This window comes from Trachinotus anak, unplaced genomic scaffold (assembly GCF_046630095.1).
Source record: "Trachinotus anak isolate AG129_WGS33_773 ecotype Australia unplaced genomic scaffold, CSIRO_AGI_Tana_v1 ptg000014l, whole genome shotgun sequence".
NCBI classification, from domain to species: Eukaryota; Metazoa; Chordata; class Actinopteri; order Carangiformes; family Carangidae; genus Trachinotus; species Trachinotus anak.
Window position 1 is genome coordinate 8,646,937 of NW_027273865.1, and position 15,644 is coordinate 8,662,580.

General features: G+C 40.1%; 1 protein-coding gene across 5 annotated transcripts in view; it reads right to left on the bottom strand.

The window, feature by feature from the left end:
• The window catches only part of nbeab (neurobeachin b), a 190,647-nt gene that overhangs the window by 141,392 nt on the left and 33,611 nt on the right, over window positions 1-15,644 (bottom strand). For all 5 annotated transcript variants that reach the window (XM_071496175.1, XM_071496174.1, XM_071496173.1 and 2 more), the window contains 3 exons: window positions 2,485-2,716; window positions 891-991; window positions 556-651 (listed from right to left, as the gene is read on the bottom strand). In XM_071496175.1, coding sequence (XP_071352276.1) covers window positions 556-651; window positions 891-991; window positions 2,485-2,716 — 429 coding nt within the window. The remainder of the gene's footprint in view (window positions 1-555; window positions 652-890; window positions 992-2,484; window positions 2,717-15,644) is intronic.

Below are 15,644 nucleotides of genomic sequence, written 5' to 3' on the forward strand. Positions count from 1 at the left end.
TTAATCATCATGCTTTGGCATGAAGCAAAAAGATGCAAAGGTAATTAACAGGATGCTCAACTCTGTAGCAGGTCTAATGTCTTCCCATCTCTCTCTACCTCTTTCCTCTACTATGTGTCTGTTTTTTTCAATATGTCTGCTCCAAAGATAAATGATCAGCTCTGAACACAATCTATTTAATCACACCCTCTGTCTTACACAGGGTAGGCTCACATTTTCTCATCTATAAACCCTTTGATTCATCTGTACACCCAGTACACTCTTACCACACACGTATACATAGTGCCACAATAAACACAGAATATTACAGTTTGATGGCATTTAACTGTAAAGCTCAGCAGATATCAGAGGTACAGTTTTTGATATGTGGATTTATTTCTTTTTGTTGAACACAGCATGCATAATCCATTACCATATAAGAGATTGTTTGTTTTGTCAATAATTATGTATGGATTCTCGGCTGTTTTAACCTGATAACCTCCAGGGCTCCAGAAAAATGCACAAGTACATGTCATATTAAAACTGAATGCACAGTAGGAGGATGTGAAAACTTACTGCTGCACTGCGACCAGGAAAGTTGAAGAAGGCATCTGGACCATGTCTCTGGGGCATCTGATTCAGCACTGATAACATTTTGACCGCATGCTTCGGCTGCACAGGAGGCAAAGAATAATTTAAAAAAAAGAGTAACAGCACATTGTGAAGACTTTCTCTCCAATCATTTGGGCTCCAGTCAATACAATTTCATTTACCACATTCACTCATTCTGCAGTTGGTCAATTACAGAACAAGCTCCAAACAGATCAGTGTGATGGCTCTCTGGGGGAAACTCAAGTGACAGTGTCAAACCAACACACAACTCACTGCATCTGGTCCCTGCTATCACTTACCCAGAGGCCTCCTTCTCCCCGCAGCATGCTGAACAGCAACTTCAGTTCTTTCACCGTGATGCTGTAGCTGGCTAGCACTCCCAACATGTCCACGAGCAAGTCTTAAAAGGCAAGATATCATGCACATATTAGCAAATGCACACACACACAGACACACACACACGCATGCGCACACACACAGGCCCAGGCACACACAGACATAAACAAGAGGATAAAGGGGAGACCGGGGACAATCATCAAAGGCAGCTGCATTTTACAGATATAATAATTCACCCACACTGCAGAGGAGGTCTTCATGGTGAGAAGTATTCATATGCATCAACACCCAAGATAAAAAAAAAGGTTTTTCTTTAGTTTGACTTCTTTTCCACTGAGTTCATTGTCTGTGAAATTAAATTATATTTATCACAGAAACATTTCTACTACAATGATATGGAAACTGACTTGTATATGAAAGTGATGTCTATATAGCAAATTGTTTAACAGTAACACCACAGGGAAATGCATTTGGTTTTCATCAGCTGAGATATAATTTACAAGTTACACAAGGCATCAATGTAATTTGCGCAGTGCAAAATGTCAAAGTGACACTGACCTCCAGACAATAGCACCATGATACAAAAACAAATTTGAGGAGCTTGCTCCAGAAAGGCCTGTATGTATCACAGAGCAGTACTAAAAAATCCAATAAGTAGTAGTACCTACAGCCTGCAATGTTCAGAACCTCCCTTGTGAAAAACCACAGTGCTACCAGCTATAACACTGTGTGGAAAAACAACCATTCATATGAGATACTGTACGGAACCTTGTTACTGAACAAAGCGTTGGTCAAGTGGAAGCTGTGACCTGATGTAGCAGGAGAAAAACATTCACAGTGACCAAATTTCATGGCAATGTATCTAGGCCACACTGCTAGTCAGGTAAAAAAAAAAAATACACACAAGTGTAATTATTATATCTAAATTTCTCTAGATCCAATATGTTAAAGTGTAATTTTTTTTATAAAGTAATAACATAAGTTATTTACTATCTCTTAAAAAATACAGTACTACTGTTAAATTATATCTTGATTAAAATGTACTTTCGAGTGTCAGTGAATTGATCGCATTCCTCTTAAAAAAGTTGATGACAACGATTAAATAGATGTAAACCAAATTTTAAAAGATGTCTCCAAACTTCTCTCTTCTCTATCTTTCTTTCAGAGCTGTTTGTTTGTTGCCATCACTACAACACAGACAATACTACCAGGAAAATTAAATAGTTTTGAACATTTGGAGTTTTTTTTTTCTTTAATCGTGCTGTTGCAAACCTTCAGTGCAGGACTGTTGTGCTGATGTCCTCTAGAGAGGAGGTTGCACATGGAAATCTGTATCGCAACTTTGCCAGTATATAGTCGCTCAAAATGCAGATCTATTAAAAGATACAGAGAGATGGTTTCTTGCCTGGCTGAAAGCCAAAACCAAGAAGACTTAACCCATATATGTGGTACTTGCTGGACATTAACATGATAAGGATCAATCAGAAAATGAACATATACTGTATGTATCACCAGTGCTACTGGGCAAAACAAGGCCTGCTCACACTGTTCTCATACCTGCTATCATGTCTTCCACCGAGCTCATTTTGAGCAGCACCTGCTGGATGAGGCCCACCTCAGTGCTGGTTTGCAGGTTTCGAACACTTTTTCGAAGGATGGCGGTGAACATGCTCCAGATTTCAGCCTGACAGGTGACGTCGCAGTGCTCCAGCAGCTCCACCATGCAGCCGATGCTTTCCGCATCCTGGATAATGAAGTTCGTCTCCATATCAAACTCACCACCCACCAACTGCAGAATAAGATGGGACAAAGGTAAGGAATATAAGAAAAGATTGGATTTTTTTTCACCTTTCACATGCTATTAAATTATATTCTGTGTTGTGCTGATGTAATGCTCCATCTTGGAGCAACATGGATTAAACTAAACTTTCAAGCTGAGCACTGCTGTTTGACCCAGCTTTCAACCCTGTTCTTGATAGGTTTTTTCTCTGAGGGGAAATTAACCAAGAGGGCTCTTTCACATATTTTCCAGGTCACTACTCTGATGTTAAAGGGCTGGTCAGCACTGGAAGAAGAAAGTGGAGATCTCTTTCCTTCTAAAAAGGTTTTGATCAGAATTTAAGCACCCATGAAAATAAAACTGCCTGGCATTTAATGAAAAGAAGAGGGGAAGGGCGTCCATATAGCCCTACTCCTCCTTTTAAGTCACAAAAGATAATCACTATTAAGAAAGTAGAAAACAACAATCAATAACAGAGTTCTTCAAATCCAACAAGCATGAAATTAGCCCTCTAAAGAAGTGCATGGTATATAGGGAACACACTGAAAACAACTTGCTGTTGGGCATCAAAGCAAGCAGGCGGAAAATGAGCCTAGATACTGGCTACACATTACTGTGATTGACAGGTAATAGCTCGGTGAGATCAAAAGCAGCCTTAAGTAGTGGAAAGAGACTAGTCCTTGGAGGTAGAAATCGAGCCTCACCTCAATCATCATCAGATGTCTGTGCAATTACATTACAATGATGTGTGTCATCAGAATGCTTGGACTTGAAGATTTGAGAGACAGTCTTTCCAGTTGTTGTGTGGATGAAAAATACTCTCTTAAACTTTTTTTAATGTGCATTTAAAAAAAGAAGAAATGCTGCACTGATGTAAAGAATTAACCTTGTTAAACACAGTTTAGTCTCTAAATTCAACTGTTGTTTCAGGTGTGTAGATCCAAGCAGTGCAAGTGATAGAATAAATCTTAAATAAGAAGATTTTCAGCAGTTTATAGTGGAAGTGTATTCTGGAAAAATTAAAAAGCCATTTCCTACATATTTTGAAAACCACTCCAATAGTGAAATTCAGCCTGAAGCCAGACATCTTGATCAATGAGCACAGAGAGCAGAGATATTGTTCATTGAGGCACTAACAATAACAGGAATTCACAGCTTGAAAACTCATGGGGTGGGGGTAATATGCAGTCTGAGACAGCTCAGTGATCAAAGTGAGCAGAAAACTCCTATAAAGCCAAGCAAGCTGTAACAAGTCAGTCTTCTAAATATAGCCACTATGTTAAGTGGTATGGAAAATTAACAGGCTGGTGGAAAGCTTGTTATCGAGACAATCCTCGATGCCAAACTGCCTGCTCCTCCTTCCACCTGCCTAATGCCATCATGCAGTCACTCAATCACACTAAACAAATTCAAGCATACCTGGCAGTATGCTAACCCTATGAAATATTGCTGAGGACAAAAACCTAATAATGGAGTCTATACAGCACCCGTCAAGCTCCCTTCTGCTTTAAGATAATTTATAAAGTGTCTGCCTATCAAAGACGAATAAGTTCAACCTCCTGAAGTTATTTGTGTGTAGTTTAATGTCATGAGAAAGGCATCCAGCTCAAGGTGCTGAGGACAGGTAAACTGTGGCAGTAACAACATTGCTTGTCTTTTCTTTCCTCACTACCACGGTGTGTTTATGTGGTTATTACTTTGTGGTCTTTGGGTTATCAAGGATACCAATATATCAACTGATAATGAAGAAGAGACTTTTTATGGATCCAGAGGCCGTCCAAGGTTGTTTGTCTAAAAGTAAGTTATTATCATTAGACAAAAGGCTCTCCCGCTGCAGCCATCATGATGCACATCACCCAGTATTACATGCAAGGCGGGCAGAGAGCCATGAGGTCTAGACTAAACCTCATCATTATATCATCAATATGCAGCTGCTTCAGAAAGTACTTTAGTTAAATTATAGACTTACCCAAAAAACATGTTTTTCACTACAATTACAGTCTCATGTTTGTATGCCTCTGCCTACCAGCCAAGTCGCAGGAAACATGGTCACAATCTCCCCTTTCCTGTGTGACAGCACTGAACAATGGCAAGAAGTGTTTTTGCAGAACAATATGACATCACAGTGAAGTTGATCTTTGACCATTTGGATATAAAATGTCATCACGTCATTATTTTAGGTTCAATTATGTCATAATTAGTGTATGAATTCATGAAAAACATGTTTTAAGAGGTCACAGTGCCCTTGACCTTTGACCTTTGCCCACCAAAAATCTAGTCACTTCATCTCTGAGTCAAAGTGAATGTTTGTGCCAAATTTGAAGAAATTACCTCAAGGTGGTCTTGAGATAACACATTCAAGAGGCCAAAAACATGCTTTCTGAGGTCACAGTGCCCTTGACCTTTGACCTTTGCCCACCAAAATCTAATCAGTTCATCTTTAAGTCCAAGTGAACATTTGTGCGAATTTTGATATCACATTCATGCGAATGGGACAGACATAATACCTCCAGACCTGGCTGTCACTGGAGTGGAGACATAAAAATGTATGGGAGCACTGTGGTGGTAAGTGGTCAAGACAAATAACATATACGTTGATCACAGCCTCCCTGGCTCAAGTTCAGATGGGGACGTTTGTTGCATGTCATACCCCTCTCCCTTTCCCTCATCATTTCCTGTCTGCAATTCTACCATGACCCACCTAATAAAAGAAAAATGGCTAAAAAAAACTAAAAAACTAAAAGATCCTTAGAATGTTTTGAAATACCCAATGTATATATATATAGTCAAACCTTTGCTATGACTTACATACAGCTTTTATTGTGTTTTCTTTGGGATGCTGACATTCAATTAATTGGATGTGAAAGCAAAAATATGCCCAAGTTCCAACAGTTGATGGAGCAAGACTGACAAAACCAAAACTATAAGGTCCAAAGAGCTGTCAACAGAACTTTGAGGTAAAAAAAATCTTGGAAATTGTATTCAAAAAATGGATTGGATCGACTAGAACTGCTTGTTAGAGCTTCATTAGGACCAAATGGCCGCTCTAAATGAGTTTCAGAGTTCCTCTGCAGAGATGGAGAACCTGCCAGGAAGACAACAATCTCTGTAACAGTCCATTAATTAGCCCTTGCTGGTAGAATAGCTTGATAGATTCAACTCCTAAATTAAAGGCATATGGCAGTCTGCCTGGAGTTTACTTAATGACAGTAAACCTGATCAAAATCAAAATATGCTGTTTGTCTGGTGAGAAAAAAATATAATTCAGTGGTCTGAATGTCATTTGGCAAACAGAGCAGCAGCAAATAGCCATGGCTCATCACCTGGCTAATAGCGTTCCAACAAACAAGATGATGATGGCAGCAGTGTAACCAACAGGACAGTGCTGCAGTAGCTTCATGACAAGAGTCTGAATATCAGTGACCCAGACACCAGCTCAGGTCTGGAACTGAGCCTGTTTGAAAATCAGTGGAGGGACTACATCTCTGTACACATCCAGTCTAATAGGAGCTGAGAGCATCTCTACATAAGAATGCAACAAAGAGCACAAAAACAGGTGTGCTAGAGGGTAAAAGCACAGAGGAATTAAAGGTGTGATTGCAGCAAATGGTGCTCAGAAAGTAATGAAGAGTCTAAATGTCTAAGTAAACTAGGTTTTTCGGTGTTTTATATTTACTTCATTTGCAAAATTTCTAAATATGTTACTTAGGTCTATATCGTAGTCAATGTCATAGCAATGTATCTGCCACAGCTGTGTATCTGAAATTTGAAAGTAGTTTCTTAACCAAGCAATCTTGGAGGCATTTAAAATTTGCTAAACCTCCTTATACAGCTGTCTTATGACTACCATGGCAAAGTCTGTGGGTGTCTTTTACAGTATCATTTAGCACAGAGACAAAACATGCAATATGAATTTTCTCTCCCTCCACAACTCCACTGAAGACAGAATTAAATGTTTCATTTTCTTTCTGACTCCCTGCTGGCTCTCCAGCACTTATCTAAAATACCATAACAGCATGAAACACTGACAGTGAGAGAATGTGACTGTACACTCATTTATTTTGCACCTATCTCTGACTTCTACTCCTGATGGTTTCTGATGATAGAATATTGCTAGCCCTGGTCTGTTTACCACAGTTAAGCCCAACGGCAGCACCATGTACTGGCGAGACTGAGCTCCTCTCCTAAATCCTTCCTCAGACAGCATCAGAAATGATAGCATTATCAGTTATCTGCACAATGCAACTCCTGCTCTGGGAAAGACAGGTGTCATAAATTGAGATGCAAATGAGTCAGGGCTATCAAAGAAGCAAACGTTAATTCAACAATATCACAATATACCACATTTACTGCTGGGCTACAGCACTGATTCATTCATTCATTAGCCATTCATTCACTGGGGTTGCAGGGGCTGGAGCCAATTCCTGCTGACACTGGGTGAGGGCAGGGTACACCCTGGACAGGTTGCCGGTCCCTCACAAGAGTACCCAGAGGAAACCCATGCAGGCTCCAGCCTTCCTGCTGTGAGGTGACAGTGCCAACCACTGCACCACCGTGCTATTTTTATCTAGCTATTATTTGTTTAACTTCCTGCATTGAAATGTTAGTATGTTTTTCAATGGAAATTTGAATCCATTAATTAATTAAAGGTTTTTACTTTAAGCTACAAGCCATGTCCCTGCACATTACAACTGAAATCTAATTAAAATGGCATCACATGGATCCGCATTAGGACAAGTGAGGAATCACATTATGCATTCTGTTACTGCAGGCTTTATCCTGCCATGTGGTCGCCATGTTGCCATGAATCTGCCAGTCAATCTTTGTTGTGCCTCTGTTGTTCACAGTTGCCATTGCACCCGATGACTTCCAACCCAACTTGATTCATGAGTAAATAATTCAAGGCATGTTAGCATGATTGTTAGTTTTATCTTTTTACAAATAAAAAAAAAATACATTAACAATTAAATTAAATAATTACACAAGGCAAATCACAGTCTACAAGCCTGCAGTTTTAACTGTTAATTGATATAACGATGATGACACCCTCAGAGTTTATTCATCCGTATGGGAGAGACGAGCTATAGCAAGTCTTTGTATGTAGCTGGGAGATAAGCATATGGGATGCCACACCCAGCCAACCGTTCCACATACAGAAGGCTCCTTTCTGTCTTTGTGTCTCACTAAAGGGTAGAAATGGAAATTTAATGGGCTCTGACTGAAGTCTTTCAGGTGTTAATAGTGTTTGAAGTCTGTGTTGCACTTCTGGTGAAAGACAACTTGTCAGTCAGAATGTCAAGTGTCAGCTCAAGCATTTATCAAAGTCTTTGCACACCCACCCACCCAATCAGTATTCACGTTGTTTCCACTCAAATGGAATTAAATGTTCATACATTTCTTTGAATGAGCCATAATTCAACATCAAAGAGATGTGGAAGTTCTATATTGTATGAATTCACTGAATTGCAGAGGCACTAAAACACACAGACCCACACAGACTTATCTTAAAAAGAGATGCACAAACCTGGAGTAATGGAGATAAGCAGTTATACTATATGATGAAAGTATCAATGTGCTGGTCCAAATCAGGGTTTTGCCGACAGGAGTAAAGCTACGCCATTTCCCTGTTCCCAGGAGGGAAGGAGGAAGGAAGGAGGAAACCTGCCTCCTGTAACTATGGCTAATTTCAATTAAGAATATCTGCTCTGGATTATTAAGACGCTCAGAAGCTCAGTGGAGCTGTGGGTCGATTATTTGCAAACCAGAGATGAAGGTTATAGAAACAACATTACAATGTGAGACAGGAGAGTAATACCACTTTAATTAGACTCTAACTGGTATCTATGCAGCTCAAGCTGAAAGACCTGTCATGGTAGTTACACTAGAGCAGTAAGTGACAGCTGGCTCCTTCCGCTGTAATAGCAGAGACTTAGAGAGAAAAGGCCTTACCATTCACAAACCAGAGGTAAAACTAGATTAGCAGTAATGTCTTTCAGGCACGCTTACACAGTGGAAGGTCAGTGAACTGCTCACAGGCTTATATGAGGTTAGTCACTTTGACGTGGCTGACCTGGGAAGAATGAGATCCTGTGATGTTAGCAATAACCCAGCAGATTTTGTTGTGTCTGCGGAAATGGAAGAAGCTAAGCCATTATCGTGATTCTTTAATGTGCTGGGAATACTTTTCCACCAAGCGGGCATTTATTTTATGGAGCCGAAAAAACTAAAAATTGTTTACATGAAAGTAATTAAGGTGTGTGCTCAGGTTAATTTTTCACCCCTGTGGTTCCTCTCTTTTCTCTTTTAGTGGAAAGAGGTTATGAGTCTCAATCAAGTATGTTTTTTTTTCTCTTAGAAGGATTTAATTTGCGCACTATTGTTACTGTATGAGACAGGGAATTAAGAGAGTTACATCTGAGCCCTCAAGAATCCCTCCACTTTCAACTGTTTCTGATTAGTCTGGGGCTGAAGGCTCGCCGTCGCCATGGTGACAGGCAGCAAAGATTGGACTTGAGACAGCTTCCAAGGTAAGGCTACAGTGGCCACTAAATTGGGTGAAAATAAATAGAACTGATGTCCTATTTACAAAGACCGCTGGTGGAGTGCAAGCATTGCAGTGAAGGAGTCACTTGGGAGCAGATGTGGAGAGGTGGGAAGTCCTCCCTGATATTTTTAAATCAATAAAATGAGACGAGTTCCAGGTTCAAAGACACATTCATTTGGTCTGCCAGATGTGGACAATGGAAGATACTGACAGGAGTATTGTCCAAAACATTATTTCTGAACAAATACTATAGCATGTGTTGTGTGCCCGTTCCCCTTTTCTTATTTTTTTGCCCCTTAAAATTACTGCAATCACATTAACTGATCACAATAATCTAAATCAGAAAATGTCCTGGCTCGATAAAAGCCCAGATCTATCCAAGGTTTGCCCATTATGATTGTTTTGCACTCACACTAAAAAGGCCAGAGGCAAGGGTTCATGAAGTATCTGCAACACAAAACAGCTCTGTGTCTGTTTGATGCATTCATCTTCCAGTGCAAAGCTCCACCATACGATGTTGCTCACAAACAGTACTGAGTGACTGTAGCAGGAGACCAAACCATGAAAACAAACAATGAATGCCATCAAAAGGACAATATAAAACTTAAGTGGCTTATTCCAGTAAAAGCACTGTCTGTCAGTACTTGGAAGCCAAACTCTCCTGCTAAACTAAGCACAATGACATGGTTCGGCTACAGAATCTGAACAGCCTGCAGCTGACTTTTAAACCAGCTGCAGTCAAAGTATGATACAAAAACAGCGTATGCACAAACAAAGAGGAGAAAACAATGAACTGCCCATTGTGCAGCCAAGTGCTTAGCAGCACCAGAGGGAGTTATACACAAAACACAATATCCGTACATAATACTTGGATTTTCCCACAACCCCTCTTACTTCACACCCCGTCTGAAAAACTATTTTTCAGCAACAATGAGGCAAAAGGCAGATGAATGTTTGAACTGTTCAATAGTGAAAGACATAAAAGAGACATAACGTTACCACAATCTATTTACAAAAGCACCAGCATAAATAAATAAATAATCTGTACACATCTGTACACTTTTAACAAAATATAATGAATCATTTTAAAATGCCTCTATTTGAAGTACAGGGGATGTTATTCATTATAACATACCCCAACAAAAGGGGGGTAAAAAGGTAATTATATCATAGTAACAGTAATGGTGCCACAGTAAAGAAACTAGGTGGTTAGAACATTAATAGCACATGCAGTAAATTAACACACATGGATGTGATAATGATAATAATTATAGTCACATCAGTCATTGCCATATAGAAGTGATTTTAACAACTATCTGATAGAGCGACTACAGTAATGTCAAATTAATATGAAAAACCATTTATACACAGGACTTTGCTCATGCATGAAGACAAGAAAAACAAATCCACAGATTGGTGAACTGCACTTATTGTTTAAACAGTTAGTGTGCTGACTGGAGTGTCAGTTGATAAGAGCTGATAAGTGCTAACCTGACAGTCATTCAAATTTTGCTCCAGTGTTGCCTCGGTATGTAAATATTAATATGAATGACTTGAAAAGAAAGATGAATGAAGATATTATGCAAACAATGGCCTGCATTGGGACAAAATGGCACTGCCACTCCAGGGAACTATTCTAAATAGTTGAGCTGGAGGCCTAGCCAGAGCCAATCTTTCTTTACTTTAAAAATGTCACCAAAATAAAGGTCAAGCCATTTAAGAGAGAGGGGTGTGGAACATTGTGGGAGGGTGGGGGGTGTCAAATATGTAACAAATGAGCTTATTGCTTCTGTGGTTCCATTTAGTTTGATGAATGGGCTTCACATCAATGCTGAACCATGCTAATGACCACACTTCAAAAGCCCTATGTATCCACTCTGCTTCGCTGATGAGTTAAGCACAGAGCTGCATACTGACTCCCAGTGAGAAAATAATTGTTCTTTCTCTTTTTAAAAGGCAATACGTGTCTATAGAGCGCACACAAAGAGAAACAGAAGCAGAGGCGAGATAGTGAAAGGAACATTAACTTCTGTTTATCTGTTTCACTCCTTGTTCTGTCCTTAATGTATAATCCCAGTCAACACTTTATTTGCTCTCAGATTACCACAAAGTCTTAGAAATGCTGAACAGCTCAAAGCACAAGACATTTTTTTTCAAACTGTTGACACAATGATCTCAGACAAGCTGCCCTGATTACAAAATAATTCCAGTTGGAGAGATCTGTGAGTAAATGTGAGTGTGAAAAGCTATTGGTCTCCATGTGCCAGCCATGTGATAGACCCGCAACCTGAAAACCTGAAAAGCGAGGTGTGCTGTCATGATGGGCGGGAGCATGTGTGTACTCTATTCTGACATGCCAACAGGAAGAGACAGTGTGAGAGACAGAGAAACCTCTTTGGTATTACTGTACTTAGTTATGGTTATGCAAATTTGCGTTTCATTTGTATTTTATTTCATAAAAAAAAAAAAAGATGAGCGAGAGTGGAAAAAGAGACGGAGAGCTGGACACATAATAGATATGACAGTCACTGAAGTGCAGGAACACAGGACCGTATCTTGCTCCTGACATGCTTGAGAGAGTGGAACGCGTCCTCATTTTCTACTTAATCCGGACTCATATTTGCATTTCCAGCATCATGCAACCATGTGAAAACTGCATCTATTTAACTAAGGCCAAACATTTAATACAGACCTTGTGGCTTACTGAATGACTTTAACACAGGGGTCTTGCACAGAGCTGTGCTCATCTCTGATTTCACGCTAAGACAATACAAAACACAGCCAGAATCTGTTGCAAATCAACCAGTCACCTGAACATATAAACTACCATCATCCAGAAGTTAGAACCAAACTCTTCCCATCTTGCTACAGACTGTAAAGCAGACGGGCACATCACAACTGAGGGTACAGTACATGATTGAGGAGCTCTTCCTAGACAGGTGAGTGGACACAGAGTGCATTATGCCCACTGCTTTCTGCGTGACACCCGAAGAGTCTACTCCCCTTCATTAAAAATTAGGCTCAGTCTAACAGCTACCAGGCAGCAGCCACCTGGTCTGTCTGAATTTCTGAGTACTTTTCCTGCCATGTACAGAGTGGGGATCCACAGTAAGTATGGATTTGACATCCATGCGTCTGACAGTGGTTCAGCAGCGAAACAAATTTGCCAACACTTGTTTCCTCACAGCTGAGACACCAAGTTTGTTATTTTTGATCAAATGTGAAAGTCTTGGGTTGAAAAGATGCAATAAAAGTTTATGCTACGAGCCATAAATAACAAACACACAGGAGCATTTAGAACAGTAAGCACCAAAGTTTAATGCCACCATCCCTGGATTACAGCCACTGAAGTCACTACCTTCATTATGAGGGGAGAATCACAATAGCATACTATATTATATACTATAAGCACGGGTGGGACTGGAGAGAATGTGACCTGAATTAAAGATTTGCATGTGATTAGACTGCGATTGAGATGTTAGGAAGGCTGATGTATTGTTTGTGGAAACACTGCTGGAGTTTTAAAGATTACAGTTTTATGCTTCACTGAGCTTATTGCCTGCAGCATACAGATGTGGCTAACAAGCCCCCAGGAAACTGAAGATGAAAGGTGTTTCATAATGATTCAGTCTGGGGAGTCCATCACTGAGGATTTTGGAAAATCTTTCGAGCTAATGGAGCCATGCTGTGTTTCTTCCCATCTCTTAATTTCATTAAGAATTGCATCAATTTATCACCTGTCTGTAAACATCTGTTTGTCAGTTTAATAACTTTGTTTTCCCACCTTCTGATTATTAGCTGAGCTTATCGTAGTGACAGTATGCGTGAACTGAAAATTGACACACTAAGAATTAGATCCATTGTTACAATTTGTGGCAACTTGTGGAGATAAAAGAGTTTCAGACAACGTTATTTTGTTAAAGCTTGTTTTAAGCACAAGATAACACAATTATTCCTGGCAGTTAACTATATTTTACAGTGCAAAATGCTGGTAAATAACTTTTTCCATTTCTCAACTTATTTCATCCAGGTTGCCAATTAGAATCAGCAGCAATTCCAATGCTTATCTTAATTACTACATTTCATTTCAATTCTATGTAAGGAGGATAAATTATATCCAAGTCATTAGCACAATAAATGCAGTTGACTGATCTCATAAATAGAAATAACTACAATTTGCAGAATAAGACTGGTGCACTATTTATACTAAATGATTACTATATTCACACTGTATTTTGAATTCATAACATAATTATTAGGCTGTGCCAGGGCATAGAAAATTTCAAGGCTGTGAATAAAGTCACGGGCGTGCTGGAATGATGCCAATGTAATGATAATCAAAATGTTTCCGGGCACTTCATTCATACTTATTGGTGGTCACAGCCATACACCAAATTAACCACAGACCTAAATAGACCAAATTAGAAGTGTTCAAATGCTGAGCTCCAGCTCTGTCAACAGACTCATGAGCACTTGACTGTACCAGCCGCAAGTAGAAAGTCAAGGTCGTAGTAGAGAATATTTTCCACTGACTACACCTCACTCCAAATAACAGGATGAGTCTGGGTTCATTAAAGCACAGGGGGGCACTTGGAGACGGCATTTGCTGCAGATTCTCATACTCGTGTGAAAGCACTGGATCTGTAAGGGCCAATTTTTTCAAATGTAACTGGTTTTACTGGGCAACAGTTCAACATGTTTTATCACATTTTTTGTTGTTTTTCCAAAACAGCTACAACACAAGCAACAGTTTTAATCAGCTGCTGGCAGCCAGCTTTGCAAATGACTATCACCCTGGCTTCCTGTCTACATAAGAGAGGGTACTGAGACAGTCAGTCACATGATCGCTCCTTTTCTTGAGGTGACATCCAATCTTCGCTAGGAGGTAGGATCAGCAAACTCTTGTTTATTTTCCCTGCATAAATCATATTTGTTAAAATAAGTTTCATTCCATATTTTGCTATGGTCATCCACACAGAGCGGCCCACACCCCAGTTTGAGAACCGCTGGGCTAGGAGTAGACAGCTACACTGTGTGTGTGTGTGTGTGTGTGTGTTTGTGAGTGAAGTGGAAATCAGGCTGACAAAGTGGAACATGAGCCAATATGTTTACTGAGTGGATTGAGGTTATCATTAAAAGTGCAGCTGAGGGCAGACGCGGCAGATCAACGCCAGTCGTACTGAGCTCACTATTGCTGAGACTTGAAACTCCTCGGGCCGGCAGGCTAAGCCTCCAACAGCATTCAGACTTAAAGGCCTGACATGGAGTCACACTGAGGGACGGAGCCAATGAAAGAGGTGACAATGCTGCAGTAGGAAGACGCATCAAAAGGTGGGAGAGTGCAGTTGAAAAAGAGGCACAAGCAGAGAAACTTACAGGGTGTAGTGACAGTGAGTCATCTCAACATGATTTCATTTGTATTCCACCCATTGATTCATTTTGATCTTGCTGTTTTTATTCAAGGACAAAAGCATGGATTGGTCTAAAGGCTAAAAACCAGGGCAGGTGAAACCTACGAAAACACAGAAAGACTGAGGGTGGAGGTGTGAGTGCAGGAGCTTTCTGTGAGAAGACAGGCCTGACTACAAAGCCACCAAGGTAAAATTTAAAACAAAATTTAAAAGACCTTGAGGTAAATCTGACTTTATAGCGCGAGAAGGCAGAGAGAAAGGGCAGTGAGCCTCCTCATCTGATCTTCCAGTCATCCTCACAGCAGATGACCGTGCCCCTCTGAGCATCACGGCCACCCCGTATATCTAATCTCATCTTGATCCTGGCGATGTACAGCTGTATTAAATGTCCTGGTCTCTGCTCCCTGCCACAACATCAGCAAATATGTGTCATTTCATTTCAAAGATGGAATAACACTGTTCTCCTGTAACAGCCAATTTATCCAGGAGAAAAAAAACAAATACCAAACTGAAACAGCAACATCAACTAAAGTAGCAGTGCAGCAAACAACACTTGACCTCCGACGCTGCAGACAGGTACGCGCAGATACACACAAACAGGAACATCCTAAAAAACATTAATTCGTTAATATCTTGACTGAAATAAATGACCTGCCTTTTCTGAAGACCTCCATCCACTGAAGTGTTCCCCTGAACTGACACAGCTGCTACAATTACTTCAATCACAGAGAAAATTATACCAAATCTGCAGTCTGTCATCAAACACTAAAAACCTATTTGTGATTTATTTAAGAGGAAGGGAATAGGTGATCACACAAAAAGAGTACAGGGGCACAGAAACATGACCTGTATTTTAAAAGCCCCCTCCGTTATCAAGCCTAAGAGGCCTTACCTTGTGAAAGGTGTGAATTCTGTCTGTTTTCATCCTCTCTGCCAATAAATTAAGGGGAAAATGAAATGTAGCAAATCTCAAAGGCACAGA